Source organism: Varanus komodoensis, unplaced genomic scaffold, assembly GCF_004798865.1.
Source record: "Varanus komodoensis strain SLA01 unplaced genomic scaffold, ASM479886v1 scaffold19, whole genome shotgun sequence".
Taxonomy (NCBI): Eukaryota; Metazoa; Chordata; class Lepidosauria; order Squamata; family Varanidae; genus Varanus; species Varanus komodoensis.
The window spans coordinates 9,245,219-9,267,549 of record NW_025335550.1 but is presented as its reverse complement, the minus strand read 5'-3'; the positions used below and the strand labels follow the sequence as shown (position 1 = coordinate 9,267,549).

Sequence of the window (22,331 nt, the reverse complement as noted above, 5' to 3'; positions counted from 1 at the left end):
AGTGTCAGGAGCCAGGCTTGCCCCTTCACACATTCAAGGCAACAAACTGTTCCTTTACAAAAGTGCCTTATTCTCCAGAGTATATCCACAAAGCACAAAGACCACAGGATGAGTCTCTGAGCATGCACCAAGTGCAGGGTTCTCTCTGTTAAACCACGGCCGCTGCTCCTTGACTTTGCCTTCGTGCTGTCAAGGACTCCTTTGTGTTTGGTAAGGGTGCATTTTATACAACGTTCTGCGAGCCTTATGCTAATCCGATGGTACAGAAATGCTTCAAATTGATAAATAAGGAACAATGGTTTCCTGGTTCAGGTGAAACTCACAGGCTGGGCTGAAAGTGGAAGTTCAGGACCAAAGTTAGCTCCTAGTGGAGCCCGGCAAGCTGGGCCTGAGGGTACAAGTGTGCTGGTGTTTCTTCAGCAAACGTATGGAGCTGGCAAGCAGAGGTGATTCCAGTCACCCTCGTGGGAATGGTTCTTGTGGCGAAAATGAGCGCTGTCTAACTCCCGGGGGCAGCCTCCAACAGCCTCATGCCGGGACCCTTGACCATGTCGTGGTGGGCAAAGGACATCCTCAGAGTGGAGTGATCGCCTCAGTCCGTGGTGGCCATTTCTCCCAGGGCTCTTCTAGCAGACAGTTTCCAGCGGGAGGAAATAATTCTGGAGTCCGTGCATTGCAGAATCCCCCATCCCCCCATGTCAGATCCTCCAGCCTTGTTTCTGAACTGTAGGGAGCAACTTAACCCAAATAATCCATATAAAATATGAACTCTAGCCCCACCAGGACCTATCCAACAGTAAATGCTAAAATTAAGCGGTATGGATTCTCTGAGTCTACTCCTTCCAATAGCTGTAATTTGCTTCTCTGATGTCTTTTCATCAGGGAAAACGTACCTCTCCTGAAGCTAAAGTGATGGGGATTCCATCTCCTTTAAACCTCCTAGAAAAATGGATTAGGAGGAAATTCAGATGTACGCAATTGCCGCAGAAAACACTGGTAGAGGAAAAAGGAAGGTCAACATGTAATCCCTTAAATTCCCAACTTGAGAAGTTGCCTGAACTTCTAGATAATGGAATCAATAAAGCTTTGATTTTTATCTTCATTCTTCCTCCACTCTTTCCCTGATGGTAAACAATTTGCTTTAGCGTTCAGTTTCATATATTCTGTCAGAGCAGGAGAGATGAAAGAAACTTGCCAGAATGGCTACTACCTATGCAATTCAGTAGTTTTGGCTGGCTGGTTTGTTTGCTTGTCTTTGCTATGTGCCATGTTGTTCATGGTACTGTTCTGACAATGCTGTGACTTTTCTCTCTCACGCATACCTCAAAGGTCATGCTACTGAACCCCTTAAAGTCTTGCTGAAATAGAATCTGCTGGTACACAAAATAACGCTGTGAGTTGATCACACGGAGACACGAAGGGGACTTGCACTGAGTTAGACTGTGGGGTCCACGTGACACTGGACCTGGGCAGAGCCGGCCCTGCTGTTAGGCGGAGTGGATCATGCACGTCAGTGATTTTTTTCTGAAGTGTCTCATGTATTTTTACTGCCAGGAATGGAGAAGAGGATTGCATGATTTTCCACTGTAGGTGACCTCTTCTTCATCTGGTGATGAGGATAATTGCAATGCTGTTGGCGTTACAGGGAAACTCACTTGCAACACTTCCTCAGATGGTGAAACATCTTGGCCTGCTCCAAATCCGTGTCCCTATTTGGATTCACCTTACTTTGCTGCAGTCCTTCTGCTTACTCCAGTTCAAGATTGGTTCTGTAGTCTCGGGTGCTAAGATTCTGAGAGGCTGTTCCACACCTGTGAGTCTCCCTGGATGGGGATCCTGACCCAACAGGGGAGGAGGTTTTTGTCCTCTTCCTCAAGCCACATGCCTCTGGATCCTCCTGCTGCCTGGCGCTTGGGGTCCCTCCCAGCCAGGATTCAGGGGCCTCGGCTGTTTTGGGGGTGAGGCTGCGGAGGAAGATCCAGCATTTCTAGCAGGGCAGTTCCCCACCAGAAATCCTGCTCCCTGGAAAGGCCAAGAAGCAGTTCAGGTGAACCCTCTGTCTGCAGCATTCCAACATTTGCTTATTCCGTATCACCTGTCCTGAATGGCTGATATGCAAAACCAAAGTCACACTCCTCTTCCAAGGGAGTATTAGAGCACTTGGTCCCACAGAAGGACATGTTGAATCCGAAACCTCCCATGGAGCCTGCTGAGCAAGTCCTGTAGCTGATTTATTTTCAGTGCCCAGACCAGCCTTCCCCATCCTGGTGAAGGAGTACAATTCCCATCATCCCTGACCATCACCCCAAAACCTTTGGGGAGCTGCACGCTCACCTGCAGACTCGGTGTGGGTAATGAGTAACATTTCAAGCCGTGCCGTCTCAAGAGTGCCCTCTATTTCCTCTCAACCAGTCCTGTGAGGTAGGCCAGCCCAAGGGAATGGCTGTTCCCAGGTTACCTGGTTAGTTTCATGACTGAATAGGGATTTTCATCTGGGTGACCCTGCTCCTGATCCAACACTCTGATGCAAACTGTTCCCCCCACCCCCATGTTTTAGACTACACTTCCCACCATTCCCAGGCAGCATGAGCCATGATGGAAGTTGTAGTTGAACACAGCTGCGACAGCCACTGGAGCAGCTATCCCATCTCACAACAAAACAGGGATTGCAAGCAAGTGCGGGGAGAAGACGACGGGAGGAATATTTCAATGCTGGCTTTCAGCCGCCGTCAGATGCATAACCTCAGCGTGTTTTGTGGCTGAATGACTACTATATCTTCCATGAGGATTAACTGATACGCTGTTGTTAGGAGAGCACAGAGTCCGTTTTTCAGGAGATTGGAAGATTAAAATGGCCATAATCACAATGAAAAGTAGGACATTGATCTTTGCTTCTCATTAGGAGAGAAATATCGCATCCCCTCCACAACCCCCAGTAATGTCCTTGTTTTCCTCTCTACAATAAGAGAAGATTCCCATGTTTGGATTTCTGAGCAAGCAATTCTGTAAAACTCTGATTTGATTGGCGTAGGCTCTGAAACACGTGTGTCAGATCAGCGAGTGATGCTGGAAAAAATCAGCTTCAGTTCTAAGAGTTGTGCATGCGGGGGCCAATCCAGGCCTGCCTAGGCCAAGAGTGGCCCCCAGAGCTCCCTAGATAGCCACATTCCTCGCTCCCAACCACAGCTCATTGGCTGTGGGCCCAGCTTTTGCGTGGATCTTTCTCGATTTGTTAGACTGAATTAGACACCATTGGAATGCAGCCATCCAGAGATCCCCCAGAATGGAGTTCAGCCCTCAGGTTGAGAGAGAGCTATGCCTGGCCTGGGGGGGAGAAGATGCCAGAGATGAGATGGGGTCCTTCAGAAAGGCCGTCCTGCAGAAGATGGAGCAGACTTGCTCTGCATGGCCACAGAGGCAAGACGAGAACTGAAGGGAGGAAATTGCAGACTGTGGCCAAACATTAGGAGAAAGTTCCTAACAGTGAGAGCTGTTCAGAAGTGGACTAGATTGTCTCAAGAGTTGGTGGGCTCTCCATCATGGGAATCCTTTCAGCAGAAGCTGGACAGGCACTGCTGGAGGATGCTGGAGATCCATCTTGCAATGCAGACACAGCAGTGAGAAGGGGGTTAGATCTCTAAAGTCCCTTCCAACGCTATGCTTCTATGAGTCTATGGCCTATGCCAATGTGTGGAGAGCAGAACTTCACCAGATGTTTCTTGGAAGCCTACCAGCTGAGCATTCAGGCAATAATCCAGCCTTCTTACCTTGGTGACTTCTAGATATTTTGTCTACAACTCCTAACAATTATCATTTTCCATGCTGGCTAGGGCTGATGGGAGTTGCAGGCCCCCAAAACTGGGGGCAACCAGAGCAAGCAAGACTGCCCCAATCCTTCCAATCTTCGTAGTCTCCCGTAAAACCAACTTCAGTAGCATATGACCTCTGAATAAGGATTGACAAATTAGACAGCTCTGGGTTCCCCCAGTCTGAAGGTTTTTTACAAGGTCAATTTCCTTCCATTCTTCCATGAAGACCCTTACTCTGTACTCTCTGGCTACAGCAGGATTTCGGATCTGGTTCTTTAGGGCCAACTGGTGCTAAAGTAGGAGGGGCGGAGGCCTGGCTTGGTCGCATGTTCATACCAGCATGCATTAGTTCACACCTGGGTGTCAACACGTGGACTGAAACAGTCCACCTTGGGAATTGGTGCTTTTCGAACTTTTGCTATGGATTCCTCCCCTCACAGAATGGGTACTGACATGAGGATCTGTCACTGCAGCGCCAGGGCAAAACACTCAGAAAAACGAGGGTACGAGAGCGTCTCCCTTCCTCTACAACCTATAATAGCCTTGAGCAAAGCACTTCTCCATCCACATTCATCTCCACATTGGTCTGTGCTCCTGGGCTGTAGAAAAGAACTTTGGGAAATGTATGTAAAGAGGTTTATTATATATTACTCTGCACCAACCCGCTGCTTGGTGCAGAACTCCCAAGTAAACACATCCCTGACGGATGGCTGTATCTATGGGTATACAGCCATACCAACCGGCTCTTCATCGGTACGGTTTGCTTGCAGGACAGGTCGAAAGGGAGCGAGAAGATAGAGTTCTCTTTCTTGTTTTCTCTCCCCTTCTTTTCCTGTGCCAGAGCAGGTGAGCAAATAGGTTGCAATGGGGAAGAGAAATAGGGGCAAGTGCCACAGTGGTCAGTGCCCCCGCAAGGGTCTGGGGGCCCTTGGCGAGTTCCCAGCTGTGCCTACTCTTGATGCCCTGCTGGCTTACCAGTCTCAATTGATAGCAAGAGGGTTAAAAATTTATTTGCCTCTCCCTGGCACTGGAAAACGTTCATCACTGCCAATTCTGTGTTGAACAGCAAGTTCTTTCAGGGTAAGGCTGTTGAAGAGGATCCATACCGATGCGGTAGAGGCAAAAAAACAATTAGCTATTCACCTCCACACACAACGAAAAATTGTTTCTCATAATTAAATGCGTCCAGCTTCGTCTGTCAGGAGCAATGGAAATGCCAATGAATCCTGTTAAAGCTCTTCAAGGAAAATTTATTCTGCTCCCATGAATTTAAACGACCAGAATGATTCATGTATTCCGGCTCAATATCAGATGAAATATTCAACCGAGATTCTTCCGGTTGGCTCCTACCGCAATTAAGCAAATGAGCAAGAGAAAACTTCATTCCCTACTATTGAAATGCTGGAGGATTTTGGGCAAAACGACCGTGACCTTTTTATATTCTCAGGGGCTGCAGTGGAACAATATTGTTAAACAAAACAAAACCAGAAGGCGAGTAAGGCCATGGGTAAATGCTTGAGATTAACTCCTGTTTTGTTTAACAAGATTGGATTTAGGCTGTTTTGTCACCCCGGTTCCTCAGCCAGGTTCATGCTGTGATCCTAGCTCTTGCTCAGCTTTTCCTACCTTGCAGGGCTGTTGTGATGATAAAGTAGGGTGGCTCATTTCATAACTTGGTGCAGCACAGTTTCTTCATGGGAATGGGGATGTATCCCAGGCGGGGTACTAAAAAACACAGAGAGGGAGCTGCCTAAACCGGCTTTCCCCAACCTGGTGCACTCCAGGTATCTTGGACTACAACTTCCATCATTCCCAGCTAGCGTGACTATTGAGTGCCAGGTTAGAGAAGACAGGTCTAGTGTGACCTTCATTATGCCCCTGTTCCTATCACCACCATCATCATGGACAGTTCCAGAGTGGATTAAGGAAACATGGTTTACCCTACTTTATCAGCACAACAGCTCAGCGAGGTGGACCATGCTGATGGGTCCAGAGTCATGCTGCAAAGCTGAATGTGGGGTTGGGGTGACGGCATGGGCTAGCGATTTCCCTTTGAATAGTTTCTCCAACATCTACTGGCGAACATCATCGACTCAGAGGTGACCCTCCTCGGCTCAGTAAGCCTTACTCCCATGTAAGCGGTTATGGGATGCCAGCTGATAGCCTTCATCCCTTCCAAATTCCCACTGAGCGGGAGGGAAGGATTTCTTCTCACCCCCCACCTCCCCCACTTTTCATTTTTTAAATGGCCAAATGATGCTGCTTTGTTATTTAACACTTAAAGATTAAAAAAAACCCTAATGGGAGGAAACTAGCAATTAATGTCTCTGCCCCACCATGGGAACAGAGACTGTGTTATTGAGGCAATTTGGAGAGGCTATTCAAAGAGCTATTATGGGATATTTGCCTCCCCAATGCTCAGCCGTGCTCATGAGATGACGATAAAATGAAGGAACCTGTAGCCGGAAAGCATTAAAAAGTCCAAAGTGCCTTAAATGCTTTCATATCATTTCGCCTTCCGCTCCAGACACTGTCGCTTTCACTGGATTTCCTTACCCACTCCTCAAATACCACAAATTCTGATTGTTGAGCTGGCAACCCAAGTCACCGTGTTCTGACCTGTCATAAAAATAGGACAGATGGAAATGGACATTGTGGCACATGGGCTAGCATGCCGGAATGGGACCGGGGAGATCTGAGTTCTTGTCCACACACAGCCATGAAGCTCATGGGATGGCTTTGGGCCAGTCACGGACTCTCAGCTTTACCTACTTCACAGGGTTGTTGTGCAGATAAAATGGAGATGAGGATTGTGCAAACTAACATGGGCTTCTTGCAAGAGGAACAGGCAGGATGTGTGATTGATAGAAAGAGAGAGAGAGAGAGAGAGAGAAATACAGACACACAGACAGACAGACAGACAGAGTATATATACCAATACCCACAGTTAATATATTGTCATCTTAGATTCTTCTAAGATGTCCAATTCTTGGTGTTCAAAAAGAGATTCAAACATTGTGTACTCATTCGGTCATCTGAATCTCATCAAATGATCTTGGGCACTGAGTGCATTTAGGATTTGTGACTTCTGTGCTCAGGAAAGCAATATTTTATTTTATTTTATTTTATTTTATTTTATTTTATTTTATTTTATTGATTTCAGAGGATTTCTCTAGCACTTTTATGCATAACAATGATGACAACAACAGCATTCCAAAGCAGTTCACAAGATAAAAAACATGCTATAATACAGTAAAACCAATCATGAAAACAGTGAGAGAGAGAGAGAGAAAATCGCATTAAACTAACCAAACCAAACCTAGCTGCCCTCACCATTGGTCAGGGAAACTGCTCAAAAGCAAGGGCAATTCAGACCTCAGTGGTATCCATGGAGAGATCACACTGGTGGAAAAAAATCATTCCCTGGAGCGTGGCCAAAGAAGCCTGAGTGCAAATTTTGCACAAGTTTTGGGCATGGGTATGGTATGCAAGCCCCCACCCTCGCCTCCGCCCCGGTGGCATTAATAGGACAAGATGCTCTCCCTGAGCTCTTAGCTCTCTGAGCGTGGGACAGCAGCCAGCACAGAGCTTCCAGCCAAGGAGAGATGAATTCTAGAAAGATAATCTCTTTGCACCCCCATTTCAATCCTTCTTAAAAGCAGGTCGGGGACCAACTCAGAGCAGTTCCTGGAGTTTCTGGGTCTGTCCTTGAGGAAACTCAGAGTGTTCAGCATCTTTCTTTGGGACGGGGAGCTTCTGCCGTCTAATCTTTAGGGCCAAGGCAGCTGAGCTAATTACTACGATAAGTTGCTGCCTTTTTGGTCTTATCAGCGCATGTATTAATGTGCGCGATAATTTCATTGTGCTTTCCTCTTGTGGGGACAGTGTCTTTCCTGCTGTTGTGACTGATTAGAAAGAAAATGCAAAGGCTGCAGAAGAAAAGAGGTTGGAGGAAGAATTTATTATCAGCTGCCTTTTGCTATTGAAAAGTCAAATTCCACATCCATCAGGCACTGAGCAGAACCCCCTTTGTTGCTTTCTGCAAAAGTGACTGCAAGTTGTAGGACGTTCTTCTGCCTAAACATCTATCAGATTGTGCTCAGGGTCAACCTTAGAGTAGACCCATTGCGATCAATGGGCATTAGCAACAACTAACTTAATCCTGTTTGTGTTCACAGAATCATAGAACAGTAGAGTTGGAAGGGGCCATGAAGGCCATCAAGTCCAACCCCCTGCTGTTGCAGGACACCAGTTCACACCATCCCACTCAGAGGGCTGCCCAGTTTCACCTTGAATGTCTCCAGTGTGGGAGAGCCCCCCACCTCTCCAGGCAGCTGGTTCCACTGTCGTATTGCTCTGACAGTGAGGAAGCTCTTCCTGATGGCCAGCCTAAATGTCGGTTGCCACAACTTGACTTGATTATTCCATGTCCTACACTCTGGACATGCAATAATCATTTTCAATGGACCTGTTCTAAGTATGACGACTCCAGGCTTGATGTACTTCCTACAAAACTGAGGAACAACCCTGTGAAAGGGTCTCCTTGCAGCTTAGAAGCACGGATTCTTCGCTTGAGATTCGCTTGAACGGCCTCATGCATTCCCCCCTTGTGCAAAGAAAAGGGGATTTTCCTATCTACTTCTGGATGGATGGGGATCCACCAAAAATCCATGCCGTTTGTGTCCCACTGACTTGGAGGGTTAGACTTTCTTCCCACCCTCCTCCTGTCCAATTCACATTCAACATCTCAGACACACACTTTCCCTGGGAATCCAGTTTTAGTCCCAGTGTAAAGCTTTCAGGTTAAAATGTTCGCTCATTAACCTACTTGTAGAGGTGTGTGTGGAGAAAGCAGCAAGTTTTAATTAAACCTGGTGTGCTTGCAGCTAAAAGTTCTAGGAGCTTCAATGAGTTGCCCCCCGGAAAGGAAATAATTACTGGAAGAAGGGCTTTCTGATTCAAATGGACAAGTCCTGCTGTAACTAACTCTACTGCTCTTTAAAATGGAATAGATATAAGGCCCAGTCTGACGGCTGCTTAGGAAAAAGGACTGCAGCTCCTGGCTGTGGTGAGGCTGATATGCTCACAGGTACAGGCCTTTTTCTGTCTAAAAGGTCCTTTTCTGTCTGCATAGGACTGAACTGGTGCTCTTAGGGATTGGTGGATTTACACAGCGTTGCAAAAAACACTTCCCTTTGCTCCTTCTCCTAGACCTCCCTCACTGTTACTTCAGAAATTATGGCAACAGCTGCCGAGCTCCAAATCACAAGAACCTCAGCCTTCAGCCCGCTTGGTGAAATGTTCTTCCACCAACTATTCCAGAGGGCCATTTTTAAGGAGGTGTTTCTGGCAACTTTCTCCGTGTGGTACTGTGTTGACCAAATCAAGTCCTGGATGAACCACGTGTTGTCCAGGAAAGTGCAATTGTTGTTGTTGTTAGTTGCGAAGTCATGTCCGACCCATCGTGACCCCATGGACAACATTCCTCCAGGCCCTCCTGTCCTCCACCATCCCTCGGAGTCCACTTAAGCTCACGCTGACTGCCTCAGTGACTCCATCCAGCCACCTCATCCTCTGCCGTCCCTTCTTCTTTTGCCATCTATTGTTCCCAGCATCAGGCTCTTCTCCAGGGAGTCCTTCCTTCTCTTTAGGTGGCCAAAGTATTTGAGTTTCATCTTCCATAGAATTTAAGGAACTTTAAGGAACTTACAGTGGTTCATAAACTTAAATGGTTTTCATAATCCTCCTTCTCCATTTTATCCTCACAACAACCCTACAAGATAGGTTCAGCTAAGAATCAGTGTCTGGTCCAATGTCACCCAGTGAGTTTCATAGCTGAGTGGGGACTAGAACCCAGACTTCCCAAGTTCCAGCCCAGGTTCTAAGCCGTATACCATTCTTGGACCAGAAGAAGCCCAAAATCCTTGGGTTAAAGCATTTCGGAGAGAAAAACATCCATCTGCCTAGAGCTTTGTGGGACCAGTCAGTTGGAGCATCAAGTGTTGGTCTGGACAAGATGGTGGCTGGACAATCTCTCCTCTCCTCTCCTCTCCTCTCCTCTCCTCTCCTCTCCTCTCCTCTCCTCCCCACCCACCCAGCATCCAGTATACACCCCAACTTAGCAATTCCCCAACCCTTGCAAACTGGTATTTCTCTAGAAGACTAAACCAGAGGTAAGGAAAAACGTCTCCTAGAATTTTCAAGGACCTTTTTGCTGTTTTGCTCTTCCCTTTTAATGAAGTTGGAAGGCAATTACCACACCGAGCAAAGTGCTACGGAATGAGCTCCGTGCTTGATGTGCCTCTAGTATTTGATCAATGCCTCTTGATCCTTTGCATAGCCTGGTGGAACAGATGGTGTTTGAAAAAGCTCCTGCAAGCTGGGTAGTAAATGAGCAAGCAGCAGAACTTTCTCCTTTGGCTCAGAGTTTCCTCTTGGGGGAAAGGAGGCTATGCAACTTGAATAGGATCCACTGTGGTATTGTTTGTTTTGAGAAGCAGGTCAATCAGGGGGTTTGGACCTCTGAAGGTCAATTCCAGAGAAGCTTCGAGGGACCGCATGGTGATGCTCAACAGAGTTGAAGAGAAAACAGGCAGGGCCGAGGACGAAAGGGACGGGTCCAACAGTGCCAGCATATTTTAGTTAAAAGTTCTGACGGCTGATTAAGTCTTTAAAAAAGTACGTGGACCTCTCCGAATGTGTTGGAAAAGCTGTGAAAGCTAGAAAGCCATCCATGGTCCATGGTTGAGGAAAAGGGACATGGGACATGGTCCTTTAGGCTGGGTTTGAGCCCCAGACGGGTCAGCAGTTGTCCGCGAGCATGAAGTTTGAAATCTATAGGATCCATTCCTGAGCTTTAATGATTAAGTGATAAGTAAGCTCCAAATCCTTTTGTCTCTTCCATCTGTTTCTGGGGAAAACTCTCAGCGGAACAGCTTGAACTCCTTGCCATGTCTTGGGAAGGCCCATGTGGATCCGCAGATGGGCCAAAGAGATGGATCCTTTCAACTCTGGGCTGGCTTCACAGTAGCAGACAGAACCTGAAGGGTTGTTTCCAGCAACTCTTGCAGCAGATGCGTGACCCAGATTAAGCTTAAGGGTGCTTTGGTGTAGCGTTCACACAAGGAGAGGCTCAGGTTTCAGGTTTAAGGGTGAGGCTTGGCAGGTTCTCCAAATACCCAGGGGTCTATTCAGTCATGAAGTTCCTGCCAACCCGGCTTGCAGTGTGGAACTAGGAGCTAGTTTCTATCAGGAGCCAGTCACACACGGAGGAGGGTTCTGGCTAGTCCTGCTTCTCTGCCCTTTTTGAGAACTTCAGTTCAGTCTGGTTTGGAGCATGGACTAAGTTACTCCTCTTAAGTAAGGGATAAGAGGCTTCATGCTTCTGGAGGGGGTGCCGTTTTTGCTCCCGGCCTTCCACCTTGCCTCTTGGCCTTCTTCTTAGCAGCAGATGAACCTGGAGGAAAAGGAGCATTGGCATTTTCCAGAGTGCTTGTTAATCTCCAGAGACTTCCCTTGGCCCACTGAGGTGCTGGGAATTGTTTTCCTTTGGTACAGAGATCTCAGTGCAACATTTCTGAAATCCTCACCTTGCCAATTTTGCAGCCTGCAGGAAAATTAGGGGACATTTTGGATCAGCATTGATTCCAGAATTGCCTGACCTTGAGAGTCTGCAAAAAGGCTGGGAGGAAACTCTCAGCAGGACTCGCAGCAGGATGCAGAAAGCAAATCCCTTTACAAATTCTGTGAACATGCAGGAGATTTTGCAAGCGCCAATTGCTGCCAGGGGGAAAAAAAAAGACAATGCAGTCAGGTCTTTCTTTCAAGGCAAAGTTATCTTTGTTTGGAGCAAGTTATGACCAAAATCCAGTGCTCAAAAATGGAAGCTGTCTATTAGCACAGTATTCACCTGTTTACCGATAGAAAACTAATTTTCAAAATACCTTCTACATTTGCAAACACAGCCATAAAACCTCTAATGTGCATGGAACACTCATTTGCCCCAAAGATAGATTCCTCTGATTTTGAAATCATTTCAACTAGAGGGGAAATGGGGGCAAAAAAGAACTTCAGGGGGTGCCCATTTCCTAGAGCAACAAGGAGTAGTCCTGTATCTTTGTACTCCTGGTTCCCAACTCCTGGCTTGGCCAAGTCCGCAGCCCTGGACTGATTTAAACAACTCTTCACAGGTTTTCACTGAAGGAAAGTCCATTGGATAACAGCAGATCCAAACTGCATCCCAGATTTGATTCTGTTCATGTAGGAGTCACCTTGAGCAAGTTTTCACGGTGCGCCACAGGTGTTGAACTAGCACAGCATCATAAGAAAGCCGGTGTGATTGTTCATTGTTGGGAATGGCCATTGTGCTTCTCTTATATATGTTCAAGCTTTGCCAGAAATGTCACTGTAACTTTTGCATTTCATAGTTTTTTGCTCCAGTGTTACCAATGAGCCTTCTCAACCCCCTTAACTAAGGATAACTCTGCATGCGTCTGATCACAGTCTCTAGTCCACGGATGCTTCCGCCACAATTAATCTGTGTGTCTTTAAGATGCTTCTTGGTTCCTTGTGGCAGTGCACTAATTCTGTTAAACCACTGGAAAACTTTCCAGACATCTGAGTATCTCACAGGAACGGGCTGTTACAATTCTCACTTCCTGATTTCCTCGGCTTCTAATTAGTCTGCTTTCATGCCTGGTACCCCTTTAATATCATTAAGCATGCTGAAAAGTTGCATCGCTGCAATCAGTTTTAATGACACATCATAACCTTAAACCATTCATCAGTGCATGGGGTATGGAGAAAAGAGTATAATAGAACGAGGGCAATTTCATTGTTCATTAGCATTATTGCACTCGGTTGGCCTGGGGATAAAATTCCCATTGCTTCAGCACTTGCAAACACAACTTGAAAAAAAATGGGTGCTTCTGTTCTGGCACTTATCACCCAACTCATTGTCTGGGGGCTTTAATCTTGTATTAAATCTTTCGCCCCCAGCTTTTTGTATCAGTGCTATGTGAGTCAAGATTTCAGGTTCTTGTTTTCGGCATCTCTTCGGTTCCTGTTGATTTCTTATTACAACTTTTGCTTAATGTTACTCTAACAACCCCATTTATATTTGAAAAGCCACAAATGAACATCTTTGCTTCAGGCTTATACATGGCTTCTGCTTTTCTTTCTCCTTTACACTTTTTGCCTTTGGCTAACCACATCATAATTGATGTATTAAAAATTCATTTTTGTGCCTACAAGAAGCCTCACATCCCATCATTTTTCGTGGCCAGGATGGAACAATGAAAAATTTAATGTGATTTTAAATGCCTACAGGGGAATTGGTGACAAAACAGTTAAGACTTAAGAGGAAATATTTAGGTTTTAAAATGGCAAATGATTCTGAGCCAAAACTCTTAAAATATCCCTCACCTTAGAAGAAGGGAAAAAATCAAGCACCTTCAGATACTTTGACCTTCCTCCACTTTCCCCAGAAGTGTGTGACTGCAAGGTGATCCGTTCATCTAACAGAAAATCCAGGTGGGGAGTGCCCACAGAAAGGTGGCCCATACAGGACCTCTGGGAAACAAAAGTGAAAGGACATGGTTGAACTTCATGGGATTTCTTCTGCAGAAGCAGTAAAAGTCCTCCCTTTCCTACCGGTAGGGGCTCCTTCTGCTACTCTTCGCTCCATTGCTCTGCAGTCTCCCAGCTGCTTCACTTTCTGATCTGAAACAGCCTTAAGGGAGAAATTAATTCATCCAGTCTTCCCTGGGCTGTATCTGAAGTGGGGGAAATCAGGGGCCTTTAGGATGATTGCGCAGTGAAGGACAGGGCAAACGGCAGGATGAACAGAAACCCAAACCCCACCAGTGGGAATTGACGTTCTTCTCCTCTGCATCTCTTTCCGAAAGCAATTTCTTTTTGATCAAATTGAATAAGGCTGGTGGGGAAAGTCTCTCTCTCTCTCTCTCTCTCTCTCTCTCTCTCTCTCTCTCTCTCTCCTTCCTTCCTTCCTTCCTTCCTTCCTTCCTTCCTTCCTTCCTTCCTTCCTTCCTTCCTTCTGTGGGTGCAACACTAAGCCAAATGGATTGCCAGGGATTGTCCCCAAAGGTAGGAAGCACACCATGTCGAAGGTTCAGTTCCTTAAAGCCAGCTTGTCTGGGGGCACTCATGAACTGCAGTTCAGTTCTCTAACAGGTGCTGCAAAGGGGAAAACTCTGGACCAAGAGTTCCAGAGGCAGCCCTTGGAGAAGGGCTTCGATTAAATATGCACTCACACCAGAATGCTTGCAGCAAAGTAAATCCCCCCCACCATTCCTAGATCTCAATCTTCCATGGGAATGCTAAAAAAGACGTGTGCGATCACCTCCATGATGCAGGGCAGACGGACTCAGAATCGACCTCAGTGAGAAGAATCTGATCAGTTCTTTTAGAAGTGCTACTTTCCATGTTTAGAAAACAGGGGTGTAATTTTCCTTTCTTTAGCTGCACGTATTCAGCAAAGATGCCCAGCATGGAATATAAATGTCCCACTGGAAACTGGAAATTGGAAAAGGGCACCCTAGCAAATATCCTTTAAATGTCCTCTCTTCACGTTGCCTCTCCAGACTGCTTGCTTGCTTACATATTTTTGCCAGGCAGGATGGCTTGCTTAAGGCAATTCCTGCATCTGGGTTTGCCCTCTCAAGGGCAGAGGACAAAATGAGAAGTGAGTGGGAAAACCAATCTCAGGCACGGATTCTCGTTTGCAAGAAAGGCACATTTGCCTGGTGGAAGGAACTGGGGCTACAGCCTTTAAAAAAATCTCCAAAATTTCTCTTCCACCCTGAGCAGTCAGCCATGGCAGGCTTGGTGGTGGGAGGCGCGGCAGCTCATTTGGTGCAAAGCAGCCAAGCTCAGAGATGTGCCAAGGAACACTCTTTGCCTTGCCGCTTCTGGTCCAGTGGAGCTTCTTTTGCCGGTCCCGCCACTGGTCGTTGTGCGCACGTCTTTTTCCTTGGGGTTGCCCTTGGGCACGTGGAGCTGGCAACAAGCTCCCAGGTGCCTTCCTAAGGACGACTGCCATTGCAGTAGCTTATATGAAGTTAACCACAGTGATAAAATGGGAAGAGCGTTGCTTAATGTCATGTCAGCTGGGGTGAACTCCATCTGCAATGGGATTTCCCATGCTCAGAAACAGGGTAACATTGACCTGGAAGACTTTGGAAGTCTTCCAGTGTCCCCTGCAACATCTACATAGAATTGCTGCTGTCTTGGGTTGTAGTAAACAAAAACTTGCCTGAAAAAGCTGGGACACTGCAAAATACATTATTTAAACTAATCTAGACGTTATCTTGCTTGTGCTACATATGACATTTACAAATATGATAATCTGTTTATCATATATGTATCTTACCTTTCTCCCAACTCGGGACTTCTCTGCTGCTCTCATCCTATAAGCTGTCCAGTTACATGGACTTCTAAACTAGATCCATAACAAGATGCAAAGTCCTTTATTGGAAAAAATATGAAAGATTGAAAATATGAGGCTATCAAATTGGGCTAAGAAAGATCATATTAGTATTGATTTTGAAATTTTAAGAACAGTGTTGAAAGGAAAAGATGCAATATATGTGTTCTTGACTTAAATGAAAATACTAGATGCATCTGTGATAAATGGGTTTAGACATCTTTTTATTGATTGATTTCTTATTAAAATGAATTGAGCATATATTTGAACCCTGTACTTCAGGTTAACCACATTTATAGTTTTTTTTAATATCCAACCTCCACATAACCTTACATAGATCATCCATCACAGCAGATCTACACTTTGTACAGATGGCTTCTCCTTTTGATTCCGGATTATCGGCATGGCACAAACCATTTTCCTCGGGGCATCAAAAGAAATGGAAGGATTATGTTTTAAAACCTTCATGTTCAAATAATGGAGTTAGAGCATCTGGGGCAATGCTGGTTTTTTGCCAACTGAACTTTCAAACAAGAATGATCCAAGTAAAGAAATCGTGGCTGAGTCATCGGATGAGTTTCAGCCCCCAGATTAATGCATCTGCATAATGCTCTCCAGCGTTGCAACAGTGGGCGGAAGGAAAAGCGCACGGGTGTCCTTTTCCGACGTGCAGGTTGCAGCATTGCAGGAGAGGCGCCCCGATTTTGCAGGCCTATCCTTCAGCACCATGGAGAGCGCCTTGCAAGTTCAGGCTTGGCCTCAATGCCAGCCCCGCTGGCTCTGGAGCCACCTGCTTAAGGGGGCGCGGGTCTTCAGCCCCGATAGGACTACACGTCCCACAATGCCCATGCGCTCAGGGCTTCGCTCCCATAGAGCTATTGCAGTTCGGAGTCACCGTCTTCGACAACTGATTTCAAATCGAGGCATTTCACTTTCCCCATGCAAAAAACATATGAAAAGGCGAGTGCACCATGAGGATAAACCGATGGCATCTTGTGAGCAACTGGAATCACATTTTAGTGATTTCATATAGAGATCGCGGTGTGCGCCCTGCTTCCTTTCTTTATTTTTCATAGCTCTATGTTTTCCCTCCTGCGGAAATGGGAGAGACCGAACTTCCCACAATGCTGTGCTTCGCAGCGTTCTTAGGATGCGAATGGCAGGAGAGTGAGAAAAAATACATTTTCCATAGGACATTTCGCTCCGGCTTCTTTTGGGGGATCATATTTTTATCCGCGTTTTGATTGAAAAAGGTTCCACGGAGCGTCGCGCACGGGCACGTTAAACAAAGGAATGAGAAAGACCCCGAACTGGTGAGGGCGCCCAGCGAGGCGAACCACGCTCCCCACAATGCACCGCTCCCCGCGCGCACGCGCAGAGCCAGCCGCGCGCCCGCCGTCCTCTCGCGAGAGCTGTGGGGCAGTCGCTCTCGCCCGGAGGAAAGGCCCGGAAGCGCCCTCGAGTCGGGCCTGGCGAGACCCGGGCGGCGCCGCACCGGAGCGGAGCGACATGGCCGAGACCGACCCCAAAACCGTGCAGGACCTGACCGCGGTGGTGAGGGCGGCCTGGCCGGCCGGGGAAACGCCGCGGAGCGCGGCGGGCGCGTTGCCGCGGAGCCCGGGTTGCCGTGGAGACGGGCGGGGCCTGGGGTTGCCGGGCAACGCGCCTGGCTGGGCCATGGGGGGCGCTTCCCTTGCGGGGCTCGCTTCCCTTCGGCTGCTCTTCGCGAGGGTCGTGGGGAGGTGCTCCTTCTCCCCGTCGCCCCCTTTCACAACAGCCTTGCGCTGCAGGCCAGTGGGGGGAGAAGCGATCTGGCCGCATGGCGCTGGCCGCCCTTCATAAGCGCCCCCGGAAGGGCGAGGCAGGCGGGCGGGCTCGCTCGTTCTTGCAATAAGCAATTATGCATTCCCTGTTCCGCCTTTATCCATCCTTTTTCAGTTTCCATAGGAACCCTGAGAACAATTAGGCATGCCTATGTTTAAATTCATTTATTTCTTAAAAGCTTTTCAAAAATACCTTCTTATCGCAAAAGTCTCAGGGCAGTACTACAATAAGTAGTGAAGTCAATAAGTTTGACTTCACAGGGGAGGATAACCCATAGGGTATGATAACAAATTCTTCGGTAGCAGACAAGCCTGGGACTGTTTTGGTTTATTATTTCTCTTTCTGTCCTGTGAATGATACTGAGTTTCACTTTCTGCATAACTGGTCTAGAAAAGGCCTGCCTGCCTGCTTTCGTACAGCACTTGCAGGTGAAAGGAAGCATATTCAGGATGCAGTTTTATATCCTGAGCCACAGGGTCATTTCTTTAGCAAGAGGAGTTCAAACTTTGAAATGTGCGTGAATGATGTTGTATTTGTGTTGTGTGGTTTTATGCTAGTCGAGCTGACAAAGCATTTTATTGCCCCTGAATGAATGAGTGCGCCTACTCAACCTTTCATGCTCCCTTGAACTTTTTAATACCTAAAGTTTTAAACTTTAGGGGCCTTTATCACAACCTTTGCTTTTAAAAGATTTGGTAATCATTTTCGGTCTGGGGCTTTGTAGCAAAGAAGACCCCTTCCCCAACTAAAGACAGTGTACCTAAGGCACAGTTGAAATTAAATTCCAGCAGCTGCAGATGAACTCCTGTTTCAAACAAAGCTTTTCTTTCTCGTCAGGTGCAGACTCTGCTGCAACAAATGCAGGACAAGTTTCAGACCATGTCCGACCAGATAATTGGCAGGAATATCCTTTGGGTTCTCTTCCCTGTTGGTGGAGGTCTTTGTTTACGACGGAGAACTGATGAGACCTAGATTTCCCCAAGGGCTCTGGGCTTAAGGACTCAGCTCGTCCCCCATCTCTGTGCTCAGAAGAATGTTCCTGCTAAGGAACACGGGCAGATGGAGGCATTTTTGATAGCCCATTCTCAGGTCAGGGAAGGCTTGTTGTAGCGTTTCTGTCTGCCATCCAGGGCACGTTTAGATAGAAAAGCAAGCTCACAGCTGAGGGACGGAAGAACGACGCAAGCACTGCATGGGGTCGGGTTGCGCTTAGTGCCTCTGTCGGTCTTTCTTCGGGGACAGAAGGGCAAAACAAGTTTATTGCAGATGCTGCTTCTCTGGCTGATAGTGTTGGGCTGGCTGCTCCCTTGGTACAGTGTTCTTTTTGGGAGGCAGGGGAAGCAGTGTCCTGGCAGCCCTTGGCCTCATTGACCGTGGACGAGGCTCATCAGCTTTGTGGCACCATCAGGATTGGCGGCAGAAGGCCCCCAGGAAGCAGCAACAGGAGTGGACTCCTGCTTTCAGGCCCTGCTTTTGGTGTTCCCAAAGACCCTGTGGGAAACGGGATGCGAGGCTAGAGATGCTGTTGGAGTGGTCCAGCATGGCTGCCCTTCCGTTTGGACGCCATTAGCGCTCAGGTTGGGCGTTTGCTCAGTTTGTGGTTACATAGGAATGTCATGTTTCAGCCTTGACTCTGCTTTCTTTCTCCTCAAGATATGAAATAAAGCAAAATAATTAAGCCTCAGAGAAAGGCCTAGTCTCCTCTTCAGAGAATATCAGGTGGAGGCTAGCCTTTGGAAGGCTGCCTGGGGAATCTGTCGGCTTGCCTTTGTGCGGTTTTGTTTTCTTTAACTTGGATTCACTTGATGATATGAGCTGTCGTATCGACGACCTGGAGAAGAACATTGCGGACCTCATGACCCAAGCAGGGGTGGAGGAGCTGGAAGGTGAAAACAAGGCGGCGGCTACCAAGACTTCAAGTGAGAATTGCTTTGCAAGAATTCAGGGTCTGCAAACCCAAGCGGGGTGGAATGTTAGTTGAGAGCCGAGGCCACCCTTCCGGGCTACGGAAAGAGGCAGGCTGGGTAGAGCAGCTTTCTTGAGGCCATACGCCGACTTATGACATGCACCATCAATGCCAGTCTTTCCTCCTTTTACTTTCAAGAGGAGAAAGGGTGTGGGAAGCCTGGGGGAGACTAAACACTACAACCAGCAACATGGCATTGGCTTCTGAAGCAGGGCGAGGTACAGAAGGTTGAAAGGGTTTCACTAGACCAAAATCCAGTGGGCGGAATTAAGCCTGGCTCTCCCCAGTCTGTATCTGATACTTTACCCACTGTGCTAGTTGCTTTTTAGTAGGAAATGTGCTATTCATTGGCCTTTTTAATGCCACTCGTACACACGCGTGACTTTTGGTGGTGTTATTCTTGTTACTAAATGTGTTGGGTTTATTTTTCTTCAACAGCTTGCCAATAATCTATGATGTGAGCAGGAAAGGAACATTTTTTTCAAGCCTGCGGGAATTTCAAGATTCCAATTGTGATTTTTTTTTCAACTCCTGGTGTGTAAAAGCATTTTTTCTACAGATGTAGAACTCACATTCTTAATGTACCTTGTATAGCTAGATTTGGAACAATTTCTATTCTGATTCCTTGTGTAGGGTGAGTCACACACTTTTTCAAATTATTGCATTCTATAGAATTAATAAAACAGTTTGATGGAGTTCAAGTTACAAATACTTACACTATGATGGATGTTTGTGAAGTTGCACTTTTTTAAAAAAGAAAAAATTCTTTAATGTCTTTCCTTTTTGTAATACTTTTCACTGGGCTGACTAAACGCCTTTGTACTTTCTGTCAGCCTGAACGACACTTGCCATCTATTCTCAAGGCACTGTTAGGGTGTTGAGCACAAGAACAGTAACGTGTTCCGAAATCAGTTATCATACCACTGTGTTTCTCTGTTAGTGATAGAGAAAATGCAACAGGAATTCTGCTCAGGGGAATTTAGCATGTGCGTGGCATAACTATTCTTTTTTAGTCTTGTATCTTCAATCCAGGCACTTTGTGATACCAGCTAGTGATTTCGGACAGATGATATATTAGAGCCATATTTCACTAGATTAACAGCCAACACTGCCTGGGAAATTAGTGCAGTTAGGAGATATTCCTTAAGAAAGCTAGCTTATTCCCATGCATGGAGATTGCCTTCCTGGGGTGCTTATCCTGAAACACACACCTTATTTCGAGGGGGTTAACTAGAAGCAGAGTTCAGTGGTTGGCTTTGGGTAGATGGTTTGCTTTCTGTTTCTTGTTCTGCAAGCATGCCTTTACATTTTGGCAGCGCAAACTTCTGTTTTAACACTAAGTTGCATTTGGGCCACTATTGCTAGTTCATAAAATAGCCACGTGCCTCTTTAGCCCTACAAGTAGGTACCTGTGTCAAGCTTGGCAGCTGTTGATCAAGGTGATGCCAACACACGCAAAACGAGCCTTTAAACGCTGAGATCCGTGAGTATTAGGATGACGGAAACCCTCACATGGGAACACCACAGAAGCTTGTAGCACAAATGCCACACTTGGGAAGCACAATAGGAGCTGGGCATGCTTGTTTCATAGTGGGCCGAAGAAGCAAGGAGAGGGAGACATAGGTCCCTGGAATCACACAATGGGATGGAAGTGTGACTAGCTTGGGATTTTATAGACTTGTGTTTGGTCTGAAAGTTAGGCAAGGTAACTTGGTCCCAGTAGAAGGAGCACCTTCCTAACCGGTTGGTCTCTCAAAGCATCGCTTCTGAAGCTTCCAGTGCAGTTGTGTTAAGAAGGGAGGCGGTAGGAGATGTGCTCTGTGCTCCCACATCCGTCCCCACCACTGCGTAGACCTTCTAGTCCTGTTGTTTGCATTGTCTAATAAAAATGCTGGAATGGCTCTGAAGTGGAGTTGATTTATATCCCCGTGTTGGGCTTTGGGTACCTTAAATCTACTAAATCCTTAATTGCAGGCCGATGCAGGCGCAGGGGACACAAAAGGAAGCACCAGCACACCCCCAAACTGGGCTTCCACCAACTTTGCAGTGCGGCTTGGTTGTTTCTGGCTCCGGACACAATGGGCTTGGGGTCCTACCCGTTGGACAGCCACGGGCAGTGATTCAGTGGCTGCGCACATGCGTGTTCGCCACCCATCGCTGTGCGCTTGCACGCCTGGGCTACTGGCGAGAAGATGGGCTGGCTTGTCATGAGCGACTTGCCCCAGTGGTCTCTCGTTGTCGTGATGGCGGCCATCTTGAATGCTCGCACGGCGTGTTTTCCACCTCATGGGGCTGGCGTTTGGCATTGAGCTGAGTCGCTGCTTCAGACGAGCAGGGTGCTTCCAGGCCAGGAGACTCGCATGCTCTGTGCCACTCACTGGATGAAGGACTGAAGATCCCACCTGTTTCTGTTGTTTCCCTCTTAGCTGAAAGTACTCGACTTTAACCAGTTGCAGATACTGACAGAAATTGTTCAGCTCTGGTTGCCTCCATACCCTTGGAAGCTTCTGTCTGAATATTTCCTAGCAGAAAAAAGGCCCAGCCTGAAGAGGGAATGCCGACGCTCATTTTTTTGAATCTTGGCACCACTTTTTCTGTTAATGACATTCAAGACCTTACTGGTGTGTGGATAGGTTTCATGGTTGCAGAGACCGCCAAAGAAAAAAGCCCTCTTTGGCCGCACTTGGATAATAATCACTGAAATGACAGGCAGCCCTGAATCACACGCCAGCCCGTCAGTTGATCACTGCTTACTCACTGTGCGATTACTCTTAACTAGACATGTCATCTCTGCAGCGAAAAGTACCGTTTTGCCGCTGAACATACAGACCAAAGGCCCATCGAGCCCAGAACTCCATGCACACAGTGGCCATGCAGCTGTCCACAGAATCGCTCAAGCAGGATGGGTGCAGGACCTGCTCCTGTCCGTGCTCCTTAGCACCAGGCACGCCACCCCGGCGAAGGAAGTAGCCCATAGCCAGCAAGGCTAGTAGCCACTGGAGGCCACCTCCCTCTTGGATCTGTCCAATCCCCTTTTAAAGACACCCAGATCATCTCACCCATGGCCATCACCATTTCTCAAGGCAGCAGATTCTGGAGATTAAGTATCGGTTGTGTGAAGCGGTTCTTCCTTTTATCTTTCCTCAACATCCCACAAATCAGCTTCATGGGATGACCCCAAGTTTGAGAGTTGTGGAGGAGAGAAATGCATCCCTTTCTACCATCGCCATACTGTGCATTATTTTAAATACCATTCTTGTGTCTCCTCTTCTTCATTTTTTCCCTAAGC

The 22,331-nt window shown here is 47.1% G+C and overlaps 1 protein-coding gene across 1 annotated transcript; it reads left to right on the top strand.

The window, feature by feature from the left end:
* The first annotated feature begins 16,679 nt into the window (after positions 1-16,679).
* HSBP1 (heat shock factor binding protein 1) lies at positions 16,680-20,943 on the top strand. The gene is made up of 4 exons (XM_044427975.1): positions 16,680-16,806; positions 17,914-17,980; positions 18,879-18,995; positions 19,481-20,943. The coding sequence occupies exons 1-4, from the start codon at positions 16,762-16,764 to the stop codon at positions 19,489-19,491; spliced, it is 240 nt and encodes a 79-aa protein (XP_044283910.1). The 5' UTR covers positions 16,680-16,761; the 3' UTR covers positions 19,492-20,943.
* Positions 20,944-22,331: the final 1,388 nt, after the last annotated feature.

Excerpts from the sequence above, each read along its gene's own strand:
- HSBP1 (XM_044427975.1), top strand. The coding sequence starts at position 16,762 with ATGGCCGAGACCGACCCCAAAACCGTGCAGGACCTGACCGCGGTG. Across the intron at positions 16,807-17,913 it reads TGCAGGACCTGACCGCGGTG|GTGCAGACTCTGCTGCAACA; the intron begins GTGAGGGCGGCC and ends CTTTCTCGTCAG. Across the intron at positions 17,981-18,878 it reads CGACCAGATAATTGGCAGGA|TTGATGATATGAGCTGTCGT; the intron begins ATATCCTTTGGG and ends ACTTGGATTCAC.